General features: G+C 35.6%; 1 protein-coding gene across 3 annotated transcripts in view; it reads left to right on the top strand.

The window, feature by feature from the left end:
• LOC150090033 (uncharacterized) overlaps positions 1-23,492 on the top strand; it is a 108,329-nt gene that overhangs the window by 11,256 nt on the left and 73,581 nt on the right. Inside the window, exons 2-5 of one of the 3 annotated variants that reach the window (XM_090368943.1) lie at positions 10,076-10,104; positions 10,211-10,771; positions 16,242-16,301; positions 19,091-19,135. In XM_090368943.1, the coding sequence (XP_090225069.1) occupies positions 10,247-10,771; positions 16,242-16,301; positions 19,091-19,135 (630 nt within the window). In that variant the 5' untranslated portion in view covers positions 10,076-10,104; positions 10,211-10,246. Of the gene's footprint in view, positions 1-9,274; positions 9,385-10,075; positions 10,105-10,210; positions 10,772-16,241; positions 16,302-19,090; positions 19,136-23,492 lie in introns of those variants that run through there. The other 2 variants (XM_090368944.1, XM_090368945.1) reach the window with 2 other exon arrangements.

Raw genomic sequence — 23,492 nt, 5'->3', positions numbered from 1 at the left:
GCAATTGAAATTATACTCTGCTGTACTCTCTGCAAATCATAATACTCTTATTAGACAAAATGCAAAAAACTCAGCAAATTGATGTCTTTAAAAATTCTGTTTATATTCTACTGTGACTCCCACGGTACTAAAGAAGTTTGAGCATCATCATAGTTGTTTTATTGTAGCTTACTAGTGCAGAGGTTAACAATGGCCATGCAGTTTTTCAGGAATTATTATTTATTTTTTATTATTTAGTATTGTGCATGGATTGAAGTTTGAGAAGGAAGAAAATTGTTGCTATTAGACTTGAATTTCTGTAGATTGTAATTTTCAAGAAATACAAGTGAATGAAGGTTGTTCAGAAAACAGGAGGGATAAATGAGGAAGACTAAAAGTTAGTTTTGTGAGTTTGAAAGTGAATGTTTGCTGACTGGTTACACACGTGTTTGCTTGGACAGGTTTTGGAAGAGATTTGCAGTGAAATTAAAGATGCTGGTTCAGAAGAACAGTGCCCATGGAAGTATTTATAAAAAAGGCATGAAACAGAAACTGAATGTCAGTGAGACAGAGAGTGGAGAGGCTTTGTAAGAAATGGGTCATTAATTAACCTGACTTCTCTTTTTTGAATGGAGTCTAAAAGCTTAAGAGAGGTTTTTGGCGGCATCACCTCAGATGTGGGAACATTATTCCATGGCAGGGAAGAATTGAGATTTGTACAGAGTAAGTAGTTGTTTAGAAGAAAAATAATGCCGATGGCAAAAAAGAAAATCCAGTATTTTTAATGCAGAGGAAGCAATATTTGTCATATGCTTTTGCCAGGAGAGAGATTTGAAGTTAGGGTATTCTCTAGTAGAAATATATGCTCTTGTCTAGAAATCTGAGTGTCATCAAGGATAAGCATAGGAGCAGTAGACTTTTTTGCAAGAAATAAGACAGGACCGAGTTTTATGGAGATTGAAGTTATTTAGGTTTACTTTTCCCCACTGGAGAATTACCTGTTGATCTACTTTTAATGGTGGATATACAAGATTTGAAGAGGTGGAGGATTCTACAGTTGAAGCTGTTTGTGCAGGACAAGGTTTCTCAAATTAGAGGGTGGAATGTAGTGTGCTTTCATCAGCAAACTTATGGGCAAGATTTCCAGTCAGTATGAGGAAGGTCATTATATATAAGAAGTAAAGAATGGGAAAAAGATCTGAATCTTGGGGAACACCAGCCTTAGTGGAGAAGCTAGAAGACAGAGAGCTGTCTGCCACATCTGCAGTGAACAGCCAGAGAGAAAAATGGATATCCAATTACACAAAACAGCTGGCAAACCACAAGATGGAAGCTTATTTAGGAGACCTTTATGCCAAACATGATCAAAAGTCTTTGAAATGTCAAGGGCAATTGCTTGAGTTTTGCCAAACTTTTCCATTGAATTTGTTCATAAATGGGTAACATAAGCCAGTATATCACCAGTGGATTGATACTGAGGGAATCCATACTGGTGAACATTGATCAGATGGAAGGTTTCTAGATAGTTTAGGAGTTGGCGGTTGATAGTATTAGCATTAGTAGAGGCATATGATGCAAGAAAGCAATCTTCTGCAGCATTAGCCAAAAAAAAAAAAAAAAACCTCCCATTTCACACCTTCATTCGTCCAAATGCCTGTCCATCTCAGATTTAAATTTATTTAGGCTATCAACTTCTGCAACAAAAATTGGGAAACCTGTTCCATCAATCAACTACCCGCTGGCTAAAGGCAAATTTCCGCACATCTATTCTATTCTATTCTGTTCTATTCTATTCATTTCCACACGTCTTTCCTCAATTTGCAACTGTGCCCCCTCAGGTTCTTAGTCTGAACAAGAGGAAGAATCCCATCAGCATTCAGCTTACTCAACCCATTCAAGGCCTTATACATCTCAATCCAATCACCTCGCAGGTGCCTACTCTCCAGGCACTGCAATTTGCAGAACTTAAGCCTTTCTTGGTAAGAGCACAGCTTTGTACTCATTCTAGCAACTCTACATCCTTCCTAAAATGAGGCCTCCAGACTTGTACACAGTACTCTAGGTGTGGCCTGACGATTGTTTAATGGGATAATCACCTTCTTGTCTCTGCTAGCAAAATTCCTATATATCATTGACAAGACTCCATGACCTGCCCTGGCAGCCCATCTACATTTCTTAGCGAACTTCATATTTAACTGCACAATTTCCCCAAGGAAAATTGTACTTTTCACTTTCCACTTCCCTGAGTGTAGTAACACACAGTTGGTACATTTCTTTTGGGTTATTGCTACCCATATGCAGTACTTTGCATTTGTCAATGTTAAACTTCAGTTGCCACTTCTCAGCCCATTTGCCCAACTTATCTAGATCCAGTTGGAGTAGCATACTGTCTTTACTGTCATTAACAACTCTACCAACCTTTGTATCATCTGCAAACTTGGACATTAAACCTGATATACCTTCATCAATATCATTGATAAATATACAAAACAACAATGGGCCCAACAACAAACCCTGGGGAACTCCACTAATAACATTTGTCCATGAAGTGCAGTGTCCATTGATTACCACTCTCTGTCGTCTCCCACTCAACCATCCCTATATCCATTGTAGCAACTTACCCTTAATGCCATACCTCTCCAATTTGTACAGCAGTCTTCCATGTGCAACAGTATCAAAATCTTTCCTGAAATCCAAGTATATGATAATCAAAATTATTTTTGGCATTCAGTTCCTTTGTGACCACACATAGTATCCAATGAAATTGGTCAGACAAGATCTCCCTTTAACAAACCCATGCTGTGTCTGAACTATAACCACAGTCTTGTCTAGATGATCCTGGCACTCACCTCATTGAATAACTCCTCATGTGTGAATATAGATGCAAAATACTCATTCAGTTTATCAGCTACCTGAGCATGATCATCAATAGTCAACCCATCTATGTTAAGTGGTCCAATCTGATTCATCCCTTTCCATCTAGAGTTTTACATAAGTAAAGGACTCTTTGCTATTTTTCTTTGCTTCCTTTGCCAAAGATTTCTTATAATCTGCCTTCGCCTGCCCGACCTCCTTTGTAACTTGATTACAGACTAGTTTATACCTGCCATAGGCTTCTGTGCCACCTGATACTTTGTATGCATCACATACATTCTTCTTCTCTGCCACGAGCCTCATTAAATTTCTCCCTTACTTTGAAAAGAGTAGAATTAAGTGCAATGGGATGATAGTTGAGTGGGAGGGATTTATCACCCTTTTCAGGAACTGGATGGATATGAGCAAATTTCCAGGTAGAAGGGGTAAACACCAGCAAAAGGAGAAACACATATGTAATAAAGTGTAAAAAGGTGACACAGAATAGGAGTAAGTTCAGAAGCACAAGTTTTGAGAACAAGTGGATCCGATCATATGGTTGCATCATTGTTGATCCACTGGTGATATGCTGGCTTATGTTACCCATCTTTGGACATTTGATGGAAAAGCTTGGTGATATTCAACCAGTTGCTCTTAATGTTCTTCTTTCAGAAGACCACAAGGTGAATTGAGTGTAGTGTACTGGGTATGGTAGGAGGTGGTTTACCAAGATTATCAATAAAACAGTTAGAATAAAAGTGGTCAGCTTTATATTTAGTCGAGGATGCAGTGGAATCATCAGGTTTTAGCAGAGGTGGGAATGTGGCCAATAGCATTGGCAAGAGACTGGAATGCTCATCTAGATAACCTGAAGATTTGGATACAAGCAGTTGCAGTTTACAACATTCTTATCTTGTACAGCCTTAGTGCAGTTATTGGAAAACTAAAGTTCTGATAAACAACAAGATTTAACAGTGGATTGTGGAATATAGGATTTGATCCTCACAAGAATAATTTCACTGACATTATTTGAGCAAGCATTGGGAATGGAAGATTTAAAATAGTAATACAACCAAGGAAGGAAGAATAGAAATCATGAAGAGCATCCCATTTTGGACATGATCTGGCCAAGGAGGATGCCTTTGTGTGTGCTAGGTGTCTACAGTGTCAAGAAATTAGGCACCAACTCAGCTTTCTGATGGGCATCTATGAGAGCTTGAGGTGTAGGGTAAATGCCCTCGAACAAATTAATATGAGGGGCCCATCAAGCTCTCAGCTGCCCAGCTCAATGATAGAGCTCACTCCTGTGCATCAGGCAAAACAGAGGCAATCTCCAAGGCAGAATTCACTGGTCCCAAAGGAACTAGTTATTGTTGGTGACTCTATTGTCAGTGAGAAGAGAATATACTATGCAAGAAGGATAGGTGGAACAGGACCAGGGTATGTCTGCCAGGGGCAAAAGTTGACGAAGTTGCAGAGCAAATATCATCTTTTAAGGGCACAAAAGGTGATGTTATACATGTTCTAATGACATTAAGAGTAAAAGATCTGCAGATTTACTCAACAAGTACAGGTCAATGTTGAAAAAAAGTCGTGAGTTAGGGTTGAATGTGAAAGTGTTTGCAATTCTGCCCATACACGATAGGAGGGAGTATATGATGAGAGCCTTGTCAATCAATTCGGCCTTGGAGAGATTGTGCAGTGCTCAAGGGGTAGAATTTTTTTTCAGCCCAGTCTGTAGTTGTTGACAGGAGAGACTGCTTCTACAGGGATGGGGTACACTTAAATAGAAAAGGTTCAAGAATATTTGCTGATGCTATCAAGGAAGTGTTAGGTGGGTTGGAAAACTGCTAGCTTGGGGGATACACAGACTAAAAGGTTAACAGTGGCCACAGGCAAAAGTGATTTTTGCACTGCTTCTATTAGAATGAGCAGCAGCCTGGAAAGCAGGGTAATGGAGATTTCCAGGATTGCTGGGAGTTATAGTGGAACAAGTAAATACATGTAATCAGTGGACACTGCTCTTCGTGGACATGTTATTAGTGGAGTTCCCTAAGGTTCAGTGTAGGGCCCATTGTTGTTTTGTGTATTTATTAATGATATTGATGAGGGTGTATCAGGTTTAATGTCCAAGTTTGCAGATGATGCAAAGGTTGGCAGGGTTGTTAACGACAGTAAAGACAGTGTGCTACTCCAAATGGATCTAGATAAGTTGGGCAAATGGGCTGAGAACTGGCGGGTGCGGTTTAACATTGACAAATGCAAAGTGCTGCATATGGGTAGCAGTAACCAAAGAGAAATGTACCAACTGTGTCGTACTACACTTAGGGAGGTGGAAAGTGAAAAAAAGACCTTGGAGGGTAATTGTGCAGTGAAATATGAAGTTCGCTGAGCAGTGCAGACAGGTGGCCAGGCCAGGTCATGGAGTCTTGTCAATGATATATAAGAATTTTGCTAGCAGGGACAGGGAGGCGATTGTCTCATTATACAAGGCAAGGGTCAGGCTACACCTAGAGTACTGTGTACAGGTCTGGAGGCCTCATTTTAGGAAGGATGTAGAGTTGCTAGAATGAGTACAAAGAAAGGCAACAGGATTGGTGAGGGGAATAAAGGGGTGGAAAGGCTTAAGTTCTGCAAATTGCAGCACCTGTGGGGTGATCTGATTGAGGTGTATGGGGCCTTGAATGGGTTGAGCAAGCTGAATGCTGATGGGATTCTTCCTATTGCTCAAACTAAGAACCTGAGGGGACACAATTTCAAATTGAGAAAAGATAGTTGTAGAATGGAGGTGCGGAAATTTGCCTTTAGCCAGTGGGTAGTTGTTTGGCGGAATAGGCTTCCATCTTTTGTTGTGGAAGCTAATAGCCTAAATAAATTCAAGGCTGAGCTGGACAGGCATTTGGAATGAATGGAGAGGTGAAATGGGAAAGGGTTTTTTTGGCTGATGCTGCATAAGCTTTCTTTCTTGCATCGTATGCCTCTACTAATGCTAATGCTAATTTCACAAACAACACAGTGCTGAGAGAGAGAGAGAGGCTCCACTGGAGAAGAAACTGTCTCCGAGTTGTGATCTCAGATCCCTACAGGACCACTGTTACCCAGGGGCTCACATCTGGTGAGTATGGGCTTGGCACACCCAGGGTCCCCAGCTGGATATCATCATTCTTCTCTTTTTTGGTGATTTCTTTCTACTTCTCTCTCTCTTTGTCAGGATAATTCAGAATTTTTTTTTTTTTTGCCTGGTGCAGCATAAGCCTCAGGCTTCCTTGCACCATATGACTAATAATAATAATAATAATATACCATATACTTAAGTATTGTTGGTGAGAAAAAGAACCGAGTATTGTTAGGATTGTCTTTTATTCTGGTACTTAAATGAACAAGCTGAGTGAGGTCATTAGTGATTTCAAAAGCTGCAGAATCATGACCCGATTGGTAAATGTAACTAGAAAGGAAAATTACCTTACTTTTAGGAATATTGGATCGGAGAAAATTGAGTTTCAAAAGAAGGAAGTCAAAGAGTTCAAAATTGACAGGTTAATCGTGGATGTAATATCTGTGTCCTCACTTATGGATATATAATTTTAAAAGAAAGATGGAGCCTTCCCCTGTATTTTTTGACTATTTTCCTAATGGAGAAACAATCAAAATTTGGTATATGTATTACCCCCAAGGGCTCACATCTGGTGAGTATGGACTTGGCACACCTAGGGTCCTGAGCTGGATATCATCCTTCTTCTCTTTTTTGGTGATTCCCTTCTACTTTTCTCTCTCTCTGGGTAATTCAGAAATTATTATTTTTTTTTGCCTGGTGCAGCATAAGCGTCGGGCTTCCTTGCACCATATGCTAATAATAATAATAAACATAGGAATAATGATAATGTGAAATAAAGTAGTCTTGAATTCCATTTGTATGGAATTAACTATGTTCACGATTACTCTGCAAGCCAAGTAAACATCCTATTTGTAAACTGTCACAAAAATGCACTGCCAGGTGAATGAGTAATTTTGATTTTAACTTTTATAATACTGAATTGGCAGCCATCTTACTAATGCCACAGTTGACTGCAGACATTTAGCTGCTGGTATATCACCTGCTACAGTTACAGTGAATATGTGAAAACTCCTCTGTCACCTTTGGTGCTCTGTCAGAATATAAAAAAGAAGCCAAAGTAAAGGAGTTGAAAGACAATGAAAAATGCAGGAACAACTAAGCAGACAAAGACACATTGTTACTTCTGATGTCATTTTCCTCTGCTTGAATTAGCACTATAGTTAATGTTGATTTGGTTTTTTACAACTTTTTGACAATTTTTGCTATTTTAATCTTTTTAATATTGAAACTGTTTATTAACCACGAAAGAAGGGAGACATAAGTCCCCAAAACAACTGGTTTAGTATTTCTTAATTTTTTATTTCTTGGCTATGTATGGTATAGTAACTTAAATAAAGTTTAAATGCTTTCTTATAGTTTGTGTTTTCCTAATAATAAAAAGAATTTTTGGTACTTTTTTTAAAAATTACTAATGCAGTAAGGCATCTTAAAGAATGAAGATTAAAAGTAAAAACTTATATATAAAAAATAAAAACATAGTCATTCACAAACTTGAATATTAACATCAATTTACAGAAAGCTGATGGGTAAAGGATGGTTTATGAATTGCAGACTGATGCATGATGTGATCATCTGCATAGCATTGCCCATACACTATTTTTTACACTATGCATAATGCACTATTATTGCCCATACGCTATTTAATCAAGTGTAGTTTCATTCTTCTATGGTTGACAAGTATAATGAGATTTGCAGGTTTAGAACAGATTTCTTGAGAAGTGGATCCCTCAGGTTCTTGATAGATTTGTTAGGAAGTGGTTTTGGCTACCTCGGATTCTAACAGTATTATAATTTCCACCACTTAACATTCTCTGCTATCCAGGCTGCTGTGAATGCCTTAGTATTAGTAATGGCTGCATGGTGCAAGAAAGCCTATGGCTTATGCTGCACCGGCCAAAAAAAAAAAAAAAAAATCGAATAAAACAATGATAAAAATAAATAAATAAATAATAGGCCTTGCTAGGGTGTTGCAATACTGCCATATTGGTTGCATGAAACCCCCCCTCCACAGGGAATTAGTTGTTTCTGGTTATTTCCTTGCTACAGTGTGGAAGATTCATTTATTGGATTGTGATGCATCCTGTTGTAACTGTATCACATGATATTTGTATAGCTTATCATAGAACATTTTTATGAAAAACAATTCTAGAAATATATGGTATATACAGATTCACCTAGTGTGGCAAATCTCAATAACAAATATCATAGCCATTTCACTGTTTGTCAGGTTCATCCTAATCTTGCTGCTTAAAGAGAAATAGGTTATCTAGTCCTGCTCGATTCCAAGTTATATAGGAATAATGGAATGAACTAGCTAGCTGATGAAGTGGAAAAATCAGCAATATGTGACAACCTGGCTTCATATGTAAAAAACAAAAAGACTATCCAAGATCAGTGCTTTGAATAGTAGCAGCTATCTTGGCACATGCAAGAGCCAAACAAACTCTGTCGTTTTAAGTCATGCATTGTTTTTTTTTTTTGGTATACTAATCTCCATAAAATATCCAGAGAGAGGGAGTAGTTTTATCTAGACAGTTAAAGATTGGCCATAGTTACTAACTCATTCTTATCTACTAAGAGTGGAGGATCCTCCACGGTATAGAAATTGCAGTACTCTAGTCCAGCTACATTAATCAAATGCCCAGTTTTCAACAGTGACTGACAAATCTTTCTTCCCAGGTCACCACTTATCTACAGAACCTTATACACTTAGCCTGGAGCTGGGTGTGTGGGGTCTTCGAGACTCTACACGATTTTAGTGATTTTGTGTTTTGTTTACTTGACCTAGACAGCTGAAACTCCTAACACCTTTCAAATTTGATTTCTCCACTCAAAATTCTAGAAATGTCTATTTTTGATTATTATATGCATTTGTTAAAAAATTAAGTCTATTCTTGATTTGCATTTGCATATGCATTTGTTGAAAAACAAGAATTTAAAATTAATGTCAGCTTGTGCCCAATTATTGAAGAGTGCTGGCTTTATGTTTATGGCAGCATATCCAATTGTTTCATTCACTGGCTTCATTTCATGGAAGAGTCTGGTTGGCATCCAGTTGATGATGCAATTGCTTTTTTTCAATTGAAATTTCACTTGCTGGCACAATAATAAAGGAGATTTGTGTTTTTCTCATCCAAATAAAAAAAAGTTAATAAAAATGTATAAAGTGCATGTTTAAAGCACCTAAGGGGGCTTATTTTAAAAATATAACTAAAAATATATGTTTTTAATATATAAAATGAATTTTTTATATTTGTGTTTATCATAGACTGAAAGTAAAGGTGGCATGAAGAAGTAGATAATTTTGAATTATCATCAACATCATCATGAACTTGATCCAGACTTGATCCTTTAAGACCTGTTCCATTGTAGCTCTTTGATGTGGTCTTGATCTCAGCATCATTGTCTTGGTTGGCCTACATCTCTCTTGCCTGTAGGTTTGTAGTTAAAAGCTAATTTTGGGATCCAGTTTGAGTTAATTCTTTCTATGTGACTGATCCATTTTTTCTGATACTGTTTTATGTTATCTACTATATTATCTACTTTTTAATTTCTCACGAATATATGAATTTATTTGATGATCTAGCCTTGAAAAGCCTAATAATGATCTTAAAAATTTTGTTTTTGCTTCTTTTAGTTTTTGTACATCTTTCTTATTTATTACCCAAGTCTCATAACTGTAGAATTTTTAAGTGATGTTATGCAATCGTAATTTTGTTTCAGTTGTCATTGGTTTTCTAAAATGGCATTTAATCGTTCTGTTCATTTTATTATATTTTTGTAGTTTAGAATGGATGCCTTTCCCTTCATTTGATATTAAATTTTCCAAATAGGTGGAATTGGATATTTGTTCTCTTATCATGTCATCAATAACAATTTTGACACTTTGTATGTTTTTTCCATATAATCCCATTGATTTTGTTTTTGAGGTGGAGATCTTTATCTCGTACATTTTTGCCTATTTTATTCTGAATTATTTTTGCTGATTTTTAAGTTTAATTGTGGGATTACTTTTTCTGAGTGTGTGCGTGATTTTCAAAAAATGCTGCCATATTCTGTTATGGGTTAAGAAACTTTTAGCATTGGAAAGTAGATTGACTTTTTTTTTTCTTTTTTTTTTGCATTCAGAAGTGGAACTAGCCATACCACAAGTGCAGGTCAGATTATCATAAGTATTTTTAAACATATTAATGATGTTAATAATTATGTTAGAATTTCTGTAATATTTTGAATTTTAATATTAATTTTTTTTTGTTTGTTTAGTAAAGAAGCATTAACTTGGAATCATATTGAACCATCATGAAGATCCACAAATACACACTGAATCAGTTGGTTGATTTGGCTCTGTGTGTTCCAGAGCCGGGTGCTGTTAATTTTAATATACTTCACGTCATATTGAAAACTATTCTTAAACAATTGGGATTGCAGGAAGTCAGACCATGGAGTGCTGTAGAGAGCCCAGTTCCTTTAAGATCCACACTAATGGAAGTTAGAGCTCATGGAAAAGGAGCAAGGAGAAGATCAACAGAAGATTCTCAAGGTGAAAGAGCAGAAGAGCGAAGTGCTTCAATGACCAAGTTGACTGATGAGGTACAAGATGTAACTGCAAGACGTAGCCTCTCAGCAGATCAGATTGCTGCCTCAGAAGAGGAGGAAATGTCTCCAGAAGACATTCGACGAGACTTTAGGCTTCCTGAGAATGTAGATATTCGTTCTGCCACAGCTGAAAGAGGTGGTTCAAAAAAAGCAAAACTTATTGCAGAAATATGGCAGGCTACACATCTGATGAGGCGAATGGATGCTGCAGAAGAAGGTTTAGATAAGGTAAATTTTGTACTGAGATTGTTATGGTATTTCTATGAAAGTAGTTTAGTAATTTTTTGTTTTATTTATTTATTTTTCTGTCTGTATTCAATTTGGACCATAGACTTACGCACTGTAATAATGAATATGAGCTACTCATTTTGAAGACAGTTCAATAACATAATATATACTGTATATCATTAATAGCTTACATGTACATTACTTTGTAAGTAGCCACTATTGTCACTGGCAGGTCTGAAGCACTGAATGACATTTGTATACTGCCATTTCTCTTTAATATAGGAAGGGTTACTGGTGATAGATCAAGAGTATTGTTTTCTTCTTTTGCCTCTCTAACATGCTGGTGTAGAAAGCAATCATCCAATACATCTAGAATAACTCTACTACTGTGCGAGCCACCTAACCACAAGGTCAGTCAATATCTGGAAAGTTAAAATCCTCCATTATAATGCATTCTGATTTGCTGACCTCCCTCTTTGTTTTGTTGTACTCATCATAGTCATTTGGCCTCTAACTTACTCCTGCTCTCATTTTTGTTTTCCCAGAACCTATGTTACACCAAACTGATTCAACATTACACTGGACACACACACACACACACACACACACACACACACACACACACACACACACACACACACACACACACACACACACACACACACACACACACACACACACACACACCAACTGGGTGCACTGCTTTAGATACTATGTGCTTCTTAACCATGAGCTCCCTATGTCTATTCTTTCTGTACAACATTCAAATTTCAAAATTCCTCATATCTGAGTGGCACCATGTTTCTGAAAGCTCTAGAATGTTTGCATTTGATGATTTCACCAATAATTCAGATTTGTTAATTATTCTCCTAGGATTGGTATACAAGCAAGTACAGTATAGCTAACATATCCCATGTAAATGTTCCAAGAAGGCCACCAGTAGACCTCGTAATCCCCTACACCTTGTTTTCCTGGCTGGTTCATGTTCATATAGAAGCAGGGCAAGGATCACTTTTACCTACTGCTTGTGACTGCCATTAAACTGTTAATCTGTGTATTCTCCCCTATACTAACACTTTTATGACAAACCAAAGATTGCCTCAATAGCATCAGCAAATATTCTTATACCCCTTCTATTCAAGTGTACCTTGCCCCTATAAAAAATAGCCCCTCCTGTTGATAAGCACAGACCACGTAAAAAATTCTACCTCATGATCCTTGCACGGTCTCATCAGGGCTGAAATGAATGACAAGTCTCTCATCATGTACACCCTCCAGTCATGTCTTGGCAGAATTACACACACTTTTGAATTTAATCCTAACTAGTTCTTTTTTCTTGATATTGCCCTTTACCTGCTAAATAAATTCTCTGGTCCATTCTTCATATCATTAGTGCCAATGTGTACAACAATATTTCCTTTTGTTTTTTAAAGATGTTAACTGCTCGTCAACATTATTAACTTTTGTTTCTGGTAGGCATATCATTATCCTATTCCGTTTATCCTTTTTATGCAGTATTTAACTTTTCTATGAAAAAAAGTGGTTATGTCTTTACGACTATGACAGTAAAGGGAACACTATTATCAATGTAACAAATTAATATTAATTAGGGCTATACTTGGAAAGATGTGAGTCTGCTCTCTGAGTATCAAGGCACCACAATATTCGAAATAAAATAAAATCATAAAATTTAGAAAAAAACAAAGTAGCACTTAATCCCAGCAGTGAAAATACATGACCCTCCATCCAAGGAGACAGAATCGCACCTACTAAAGTATGAGTGCCTCTTTCTTAAATAAATAAATGAAATATTAAATAAAGAGATGGAACTTACAAGCACCACCTGTTCAAGGGAACATTAGCACTTGTGAACTCTGAAAAGGATTGTATTTCAGTCATTGACTGCTACTCAGCCAAAAATCAAGAGATGTTCCAACGATCCAAACATAGAAAGCAGTCAACTGGGGTGAACTGCCTTACATTCTGTGTGCATAAGGAAGAACTAAATTCAAATCATAAAGCATAACTTGGCCGCCTTCTATATATTAAATAAGTAAACATAACAAAGGAAATTTAAATTAGTTTGTTTTTCCAGCCAATTGTTGGGTTTATACCAGATGTTGATTGGCTGATCTAATGTTTGGTTAACATTAGTTCAGAAAGAGTAAGAAGTAATAAGAAAAGAAGAGTAAGAAAAGTTTAAAGGGGTTGAAAAACCTAAGTATTTTATAGTAAAACTAAATGCAACAAAGCATCATACGTTCAAGAGTATAAATTATCAATATAATATTGGTGTAAATACACCATAGATAACTCTTAAACGAAAAATGAGATGCAGATAAAATGATGCCCTTTTACACTACTAATGTAGTTTTTTGTTTAAGAGTTATCTATGGTGTATTCACACCAATATTATATAGATAATTTATACTCTTGAACATGTGATGCCTTGTTGCATTTAGTTTTACTTTAACATTTTCACGTACACCTTTTGGCATCTCTCATATTGTGGGATTATCTTCGCAACTGGATTGTTGTGTCTGCAATACCAGGGTACCCGTCCACCCACAAATGAGAGACCAACAGCCTTGAAACAGTCACCAGGGGGAGCTTGATATTCATGGAGTTTCCGAGAATAGGTAACAACAGTCTTCTCTACTGGGGAAGTGTTGCCTATTCGAGGATTTTGTGAGTTTTTGAGTGGTGTGAGTTGAAGGAGTTACTGTCCCTTTCATTCTTTTATACCTTTTCTTTTCCTTTCTTCTTCCACTCCTATTATAACTTTCCCTCTACTTTTTGCTTTTCTAAGTCTAATAGGGACAAGTTTTTTTTTTTTTTTTTTTTTTTGGTAGTTGTTGGCGCATAGGCTTCTGTGACCATAATGCACCTCCCAAGGTTTTTGCAGTACTTTGATCCAAGCCCGTGGCGGGAATTGAACCCGCAACCTTTGGGTTGCCAGGCAGGCACTTTACCCACCCGTCTAGCCCGGTCGGCTTAGGGACAAGTGGATAGTAGAGTTATTATCCCACACATATACAAATAGCCTTGAAACTGTGCTGTCTGGGTGGTGGTGCCCACTGAGAATAAGTAACAATTAACAATAAGTGAAGTAACAATAAATTAGAAATAAATAAATTAAGGACATAAAGACTAAAGATGCCATAGGGGTGTATTAAATTAACAGTTTATTTTAAAGTCAAAAGTGGTTAGGGAAGAACTGCAGATAGTATAGGGTGGAGCAATATAAATTGAGAGGATAGATTATTTTAGTCAACATCTTTAGGAGATTAAAACTAATAATAATAATAATACTAATATTACAATAATGAAAGAAAATTCAGGGCTAAAGCCTTAGATGGCAAAAAAATTTGCAAAAATACAGGCACTCCCCGACTTATGTAAGGGTTGCGTTCTGCGTAAGGTCAAATTTTAAGGTCAAGTTATGCAGCACTCGCAACTATGCTTGCTGAATTTGATTGAAGCCAAAAAGAGATGTTCGATGAACATGTAAATAGAATTATTTATTGAAATTTTTTTTATCTCCTGCGTAAGAAAAATTACAAAAGTGTGCAATTACAAAAATTTCAAAATTATAAAATTACAAAAAAAGGGAGGGAACAGGCATCACCAAGTTTTACCTTTCGAGCATCATTGCCAGAATCAACGTCTCCAGCTGATACTGATAAGTACGCCACTGGAGAGGTTGAAGGCTGTGGAAATTTAGAAGGGGTTTTTTCCAACACATCACAAAATTTCTCTGCTACTGCAGAATCGGCACTGGCGACTTCACTGCATACTTTAATGTTGTGGAAACCAGTGCGATACTTGAACCTATTAAACCACCCGTTGCTTGTCACAAACTTGGCTTGGGTTCACTGTACTTATCCTTAATGTCTTCATAAATACTTCTTGCTTTTGCTTGAATGGCCATTAGACTCTGGGCACTTGCTTCCGAATCTGATTTTCAATCAATATTATTAATAGCTTTTCCATCTTCGATATAGCACCTGAATGCTATTTTGTGATCACTGTTGATCTTAAATGTGTTGATCCTTTAACATGTTCTTTTATAAGTGCACTGTCCTTTAAAATAGCATTCACTGTTGAAGCAGCAAGACCTAATTCCCTCCCGTGCAATAGATGACAAACTTTGACCTGCTTAATCATTTTGATCTTCATTTCTAAATTAATTTTGTTTCATTTCCTAGCACTGCCACCGCTTGTATTTTCCATTGGTCACTTTCCCTTCATCATTGTAATGATGAAGGGAAAGGGAATCTGAAAATTTATTTATGTTTTTTATATGATTGAAGGTTTCAGTGAAGGGGAACGCATATCACCATAATAACATAAAAACCCACACAATTCCAGTTATCGCGATTATCCCAACTGCAATAAGATTGAGTTTACTACCCATTTATAATACATTTCACTAACAGAAAAGGCCAATAAATTGGAAAATGCAAATTGTTTTATGGTCGTGACCTCCAGAAATATTCTTTAGAAAAATATCGACAAAGATGTTCAAAATTGATCCTTATAATGGAAAACTATGATAATGATGAAAGGGTAGTGCTCCGTTATTAAAATGAGCTTTTAGAGAGATAAATAACTTAGTTATATAGCGAAAATTTCAATTTCCGAAGTCTTGGAACAAATTACAAAAAAAAAACGATGTGTTATTATTGGGTTCATATTATGATGTTTTCCCAATACCTCCATTTATTCCTATGGGATGCAAAATACCTTTTTTGCGATTTTTTTAAGTTTGCACCAGCCAGAAAAAACTTATGTAAAGTCGAGTATTATGTAATTCGGGGAGTGCCTGTATAAGTTAGTGCAAATGCATCATGTTTGTACGCAATAAATTAACTGAAGTTATTATAGTCGCATTGTTTCATTACATCTCATATTGTGAATACTTTCAGAAGTTGCCTGCTGTTATACTTCGAATAAATAATGCTGCTCCAATAAAGAAGACTGTTGTTACTTATTCTCAGTGTATACCACCACCCATATGGCCATTTCAGGACTATTTGGCCCTTCATCGGTGGGTGGGAATAGCCTTGAAACAGCTGTCTGGGTGGTGATTTCCACCAAGAATCAGTAACAATCTATTGGGGCAGTTACTTATATGAAGTATAATTGCATAGGCAACCCGTGAAGGTATTCATAATACGAGATTCAATGAAACAATGCCACTATAATAACTTCGGTTAATTCACTGCATATAGATGATGCATTTGCACTAACTTATATGTGTAATGAATGATACTTGAATTGAATTTGTGAATGGATGGTGGGAGACCATTCTTTTTCCCAAATCCTCTGTTAAGAGATAATAATGATAATAATAATTTTATGAATATAATTTGCTAGCAGAACTTCAGAACTTTATGAAACTGAGCAGTGCAAACAGACTCTTACTTTCTCATGTAGATTTAAATTTAATTTTTTTCCCCTCTTTTAGATAGCTTCACTAATGGATGGAGTTCTAGAAGAAGTGGAAACCCTCACTGCTGATGTAAATGTAAGTGGATTTAACTGTTTTTCAAACTGTTCCCTTGAAACACATAGAATGTGGTGCTTCCTTTGAGGTTATGATGGATAGCATAACCTCAAAAGATGACTTATTCTACATAAGTGAAGATTAAGGGAATATAGCTTAATCATTCTTTTTAAAATTTTTATTGATATGTGTAGTTAAACAGAATTTTGGTAATAGTATTAGTGTTAATAGTAGTAAGTGATGCAAGGAAAAGCAGACTTAGAAAAAAAAATAAAAATAAATAAATAATATAAAATAAAAAAATAATAATATAAAATAAAAAAATAATAATATAAAATAAAATAAAACAATATTTATACTATACCCATTCCTACAAGGTAACCATCCTATTCTGCTTTGAATTTACCTAGATTCAATGCTTATGCTACATTGGGTTCATGTGCAGGCTAGTTCAGGATCTTACCGATACCAAACATATTGTAGTGTTCAACAACTGACTGCCCTAGATAAACTTCACAAGATCTAGTCTTCTGTTATTCCCTGGCATTTTTTATTTGTGTCTACTGCTTCTTGTCCTGCCTACGATGGACAACAGGCCTTCTTCATACAGTTTATCGAATCCCTTCAGTGCTTTATACTGTATTAAGTTTTGAATTGCTGTTACAATAGAAAACAGGAAATCTAAGGTAATATAAAGAGATTAAATTCATACCTGTCGACAACCTCCTCTTGCCAATGCTACCAGAAACTTTATGTGTATATAGGCTGCCAGCAGTTAATTTATAGCAGAGAGATTAACTCCATTAACCAATAGGATAGTGTCATGTTTTTATCCTGGATCCAGGGTTCTTGTATAGTAGAAGATAGGTGACGTTTGGTCCCATACTCTGAACATCAGGGTTCATGTGCAGGCTAGTTCAGGATCTTACCAATACCAATCATCAGACCATGCTGCTGGTGCCAGGTTTTATCCTGGATCCGGGATTCTTGTGTAGTGGAAGCCTAGGATGACCTTTGCTCCCATACTATGCACATCAAGCTTGGTGTGCAGGTTGGCAAGGGATTAGGAAATCCCTAATTACTGTCTCTAATGGCTATTTAATGATAGGGTCAAGATTAACAGATTATTTTTTAATGATGTTTCAAAGTATTCTTTGAAATACTGTCACTTCCTATTTTCACTCAAAGTAATAGCTTTGAGTGGAAATAACAGAATTAATATCTAACAAGACTAAGCTGACAACATAGAGGTGCCAACACTATTAATCATCCGATGGATGTTAAAATAATCTGTAAAATATGTTTTTCAAAAATTTTATTGTGATCTAATATAAATATTAATTTTTATGATCTAATTGAACTGTCCTCAAGCCAGATAAAATTATTTCGTAGGCTGGATCCGGCACACAGGCCATAGTTTGGGGACACCTGCTATAGGGGTTATTCTCAATGTTGATTTGATCTAGCAACCTGCATATCAGTAGTTAATGTATGCTGTTTTAGGATTACACCCAGCCAAACTTTATACCAGTTAAAGAACAAAGCTAAGCTGAATGTGGTGTATTTGTTATTTAGTACATTGCAGTGCAGCTTTATGTACTGAAGTACTGTCACTTCCTTTTAAGATTTATATCACGTTAAAACTTAATTTTTTTTATTAAACTTTGCTTGTCTTGTTTAACAATAATAAGCACTGTTGATAACAGTATAACAGAAATAGTTTATTTGAAAGATTAAAAAACATAGTGATGTGAAAGTGTACACTTCAGCTTTAGGTTTTATTAGCTCAGATACAAATGGTGAAATATATTTCGAATGCTACTATCTCTATAGTGTAATACGAGTACAAGGTATGGTAAGTATAGCATAAAAAGGTATGAAACAGCCAATTGCAGTGAATTGGAATTACATATTTTATGTCTGCAAATTTCAGTTACTCTGAATGTTCTTTGTTGCTTTCTGGGCCTGTTCATATGATGGCCTCAAACTGTTAAACTGCATGGTCTGTGAAACTTTTTTTCCTCCCAGCCTTGGAACTGTGTATCTGAAGCCCATGGGCTTGCTTTCATAAAACATTGATTAACCCTTAACCTGAGCATAAAAAATTTCTAATAAACTGATGTGACCAGTGAATGTTAACATGTGTCTAGTAAAGGTTAAGAGAAAAAAAGAATGGTTCTTTAAGATAAAATAGTTAAATTTTACCTACTCTTTTGAACATTCTTTTCTAATAATTTTTTCCTCCTAAAAAAAAATTCTTTGGAGCTTCATAGACCCTGTGCCTGGTACAGGGTTAAAATGCATATAACAAGTTTCGGTTGTCCTCTCATCCGGTAGTTTGTTAGTTTAAAACACAAAATTAGTCTCAAAACTAAAATCTAATTTTAATTTTGCAAGGATCTGATGCACATAAAAATGACTTTAATCATTGTGGAAGTGCATTCTAATACCTGTAGTGGGATTTTTAATTAATTAATGTTTAAATTAAATAATTAATGACATGCTTTTTTTAGATTGAATTGTGAAAGGAATACGTACCATAGGAGAGGCGATGATTCTTAATCAATTGTCATTGCATATAAATACACAATGATTTTATAACTATAGAATCATTGTGTTATTTATAATCTTGACATTTATAATTTTAAAAAAAATTATAAATAATATCAAGAAAAATTTTGGAACTAATAATTGTGTATACCTATAAAATTTGTTTTTATTATTGATTTGAAAGGCTTATACTTGAAATTTATTTACTATAATTTAACTTCATTTTAAATAATACTGACATTTATTTATTTTTTCTCTAGGAAGACATAAAGCCTAAAGTTAAAGTTCTGTATGCTATGGTGGAGGTACGTTGTTCATTATAGCAAGTTGCTTAGTATATTATACAAAGAGATTAATAACAAAGTTTATAGTTACAGATTGTCATAAATATGCTAAAGGATTTAGCCAAGCATCCTCGTTTTTTATACACTCTTCAAAATTTCATTCATTCCCTATGTTACTTTATAATTTTTATCAGTTTTTTTAGTTCTTTCGTATTTTTTAATGTTTTATCCAATGACCATTAAGAGTCATGCATGCAAGCAGGTAATGTCATACTTTATTTTTAATTTTTGATTTATTTTTACCCCTTTCTTCTGAACTGCATTCAACTAAGCAGAATCACAGAGGTAAGTTATTTAAAAAGAATTTTAGCTAAATTCTTAACATATTTATTATATAGAATAACGTGAAGTCAAGCAGGACTTTATGCTACTCAAACATTCAGTGAATATCTGTAGAAACAGCTAGAAAAATATTCGTGTATACAGCCAAAGAAAATAGAAAAATATTTACATGTAGAACATGTAATTCATTTTTTATATGGAATATACCATTGGTTTTCCAGTTTTTATGAGTTTATTCTTTATTCAATCTGTAGTCACAACTGATTAACCAATATTGTGAAATAATTAATTGTAACTACAGATTGAATAAAGGACATCTTGCATTTTATTTTTTTCTTAACTTAGAAACCATTTTGCAATAGCTGTTGATCACCCTGAAGTTTAATGGCATTCATACTGTTTGTCTATGTGCTGAAAATATTTGAATAGAATTTTACTGTTTTCATTCAAAAAGCTAGATTAATGGATTTAACTTTATTTCATTTAGGTTTTTATTTTTTAAAGAATTTATCTGAGTGTGATTTCTGACATACTAATATTTTTGTTGTTGATTTCTTTCCTCTGACTTGAAGCAGTAATACATTTTCCAGTGAACTGAATTACAAAAAAAATTTGCAATTTAGTTCATTGTAAATAAATGCAATTCACATTCATTGTAAATCCTCTTATCATGGTTGAAATTGATGCATGCATGATAATATATTCAGTCACCACATGTGCGATGTTGAATAATTGCATCCAACTGTTTTCTTTGTTTCAAAGGCTTTTTTATTGAAATTATAAAAATGCATTTAATAATGTTTATATTATGTAGCTTATTTCTAACCTAATGTTTTATTTCGTTGAAACAATCAACTACCTGCTGGCTAAAGGTAAATTTCTGCACATCTATTTTACAACTTTCTTTCCTCAATTTGAAATTGTGCCCCCTCAGGTTCTTAATCTGAGCAAGAGGAAGAATCCCATCAGCATTCAGCTTGCTCAACCCATTCAAGGCCTTATACACCTCAATCAGATCACCTCGAAGGTGCCTACTCTCCAGGCACTGCAATTTGCAGAACTTAAGCTTTTCTTGGTAAGAGCACCCCTTTGTTCCCCTCACCAATCTTGTTGCCCTTCTTTGTACTCATTCTAGCAACTCTACATCCTTCCTAAAATAAGGCTTCCAGACCTGTACACAGCACTCTAGGTTTGGCCTGACATATTGCCTTGTATAACGGGATAATCACCTCCCTGTCCCTACTAGCAAAATTCCTATATATCGTTGACAAGACTCCATGACCTGCACTGCTCAGTGAACTTCATATTTGACTGCATTTAATAATGTTACCCCAAGGTCTTTTTCACTTTACACTTCCCTGAGTGTAGTACCACACAGTTGTTATGCTTCTCTTTGGTTATTGTTACCCATACGCAGTACTTTGCATTTGTCAATGTTAAACTTCAGTTGCCACTTCTCAGCCCATTTGCCCAAGTTATCTAGATCCAGTTGGAGTAGCATACTGTCTTTACTGTCGTTAACAACCCTGCCAACCTTTGTATCATCTGCAAACTTGGACATTAAACCTGATATACCTTCATCAATATCGTTGATAAATATACAAAACAACAATGGGCCTAACACCGAACCCTGGAGAACTCTGCTAATAACATTTGTCCATGAAGTGCAGTGTCCATTGATTACCACTCTCTGTTGTCTCCCACTCAACCATCCTTTTATCCATTGTAGCAACTTACCCTTAATGCCATACCTCTCCAATTTGTACAGCAGTCTTCCATGTGCAACAGTATCAAAATCTTTCCTGAAATCCAAGTATATGATATCAAAATTATTTTTGGCATTCAGTTCCTTTGTGATCACATCATAGCATCCAATCAAATTGGTCAGACAAGACCTCCCTTTAACAAACTCATGCTGTGTCTTAACCATTACTGCAGTGTTGTCTATATGATCTTTCAATGTTTCTTTAACCAGTGACTTGAGGATAAAACTTCATTTCTGTGTTTCTTATATATTATTATTTCTCAGTCTGTGGTGGCTGGTTGCAAAAGGAGTCAAACTCAAAAAAAGAAGCTTAAAAGAAGCTTGAGTACTGTATACAGGTCTGGAGGCCTCATTTCAAGAAGGATGTAGAGCTGCTGGAACGGGTACAGAGAAGGGCAACAAGATTAGTAAATGGAACAAAGGGTTGCTCTTACGAAGAAAGGCTTAAGTTTTGCAAATTACAGAGTTTGGAGACTAGGCACCGGCGAGGTGATCTGATAGAGGTGTATAAGGCTTTGAATGGTTTGAGCATGCTCAATGCCAAGGGGATTCTTCATCTTTCTCAGAATAATCACCTCAGAGGGCATAAATTCAAATTGAGGAAGGACGGATGTCGGATAGATGTGCGGAAATTTGCCTTTGGCCAGCGGGTGGTTGGTTGGTGGAACCGACTTCCATCACTTGTTGTTGAAGTTGATAGCCTAAACAAATTTAAAGCTCAACTGGACAGGTATTTCGAACGAACGGAGGGGTGAAATGGGAGTGGGTTTTTTTTTTTTTTTTTTTTTTTTTGGCTGATGCTGAATAAGCTTGCTTTCTTGCATAATATGCCTATGCTAATGCTAAAAGAAATGGCTCATTTTTGCATATTATAATGATTTATATTTATAGATTTTTACATTTATTTAAATTTTTTTACATTGTATTTCACATGACTAAACATTTTGAAAAAAAAAAAACACAATTTAGTATAAGTATTAGCCATATGGGACAAGGAAGACCTAGGATTTTGTTGTGTAGATCAAAAAAGAAACATAGAAAAATAAATTATTTTTAATTAAAAATAATAATGGATAAAAAATAAAATAATTTGAATCCAGCTGACCTTTGAATTTCTCCAAGCTGTCAGCCTCAACTACCACAGAGGTAACTTATTCCAGTAATTAACAACTCACTAGCTAAAAGAAAACTTCCTGCAATCCAGTCTGAACCTTTTCCTCCATAATTTGAATTTATGGTCCCTAGTCCTAGAATCATTGATAACAATGAAAATTCCACCTTCACTCATTTTACTTTCACCTTTCAGAGCCTTATCCACCTCAGTCAGGTCTCCTCTATGGTGTCTAGTTTCCAAGCTCTGTAGCCCACATATTGGAAGTTTTTCCCTCATATGAATGCTCTTTTGCTAATTTCACCAGGTACATTGCGTATTTTTGGACCCTTTCAAGAAGCTCAATGTCTTTTTTTAAGTGCAGTCTTCATATTTGAACACAGCATTCTGAATGTGGTCTTACAATTGATTTATACAGTGGGATTATGACCTCCCCATCTCTGCATGCAAAAGTATGAAAAATCATCAATTGGATACCATTGTCTTTTCTTGCTGCCTATATTTTTCTCCAAGAACATTACAAACATATTATAACTCTCAAATCCCTTTCTTCCTGCAATGTTTTTAGTTCAATGCCTTGAGCATATAAGTTAATTTGGGATTGCTGTTCTGCAAGTGTAAGACCTTGAATTTTGCTGCATGAGAGCAAAATATCTGTAGATAAAAGACTCATCAGGTAGCACTGATCTCAGTGTATTGATGTGGGATTTACTTAAAGGTGTAACTACTATCAAGGGCAAAGGGATGGGCTTTTGCTTTCGTAATGGTAACTACAATGGTCTCAGACAGTTTTTACAAGTAAATTATATGCAGTGGGCCAATAGCATATTCTAAATATGAAGCATTCAGTGTTGCAATTGTAGAAGTTACTAGGTTTTTAACAGCAACTAAGAGATACCATTCAAAGTTTAGACATATCAGATGAACTTGAGGAAACTTGTGGCAGAGCAGAAAAATGCATGGGATGCATATAAATTATCAAATGATATAAATGCGTATAGTAGATAAAAACTAGTCTGCAATCAAGCCACAAAGGACGTTAGGCAAGCTAAGGCAGTTTACAAGAAGATTTACCAGATTTACCAAGAAGTCTTTGGTAAATAATGCAAAGAAAACAAGAAAACATTTCTTTACTTATGTAAATAGAATACTAGAAGGAA

This window comes from Mastigoproctus giganteus, chromosome 2 (genome assembly GCF_048544385.1).
Source record: "Mastigoproctus giganteus isolate SK-2022 chromosome 2, ASM4854438v1, whole genome shotgun sequence".
NCBI classification, from domain to species: domain Eukaryota; kingdom Metazoa; phylum Arthropoda; class Arachnida; order Uropygi; family Thelyphonidae; genus Mastigoproctus; species Mastigoproctus giganteus.
Note: the sequence above shows the minus strand (reverse complement) of the source record. Positions and strands in the feature narration are given on the sequence as shown.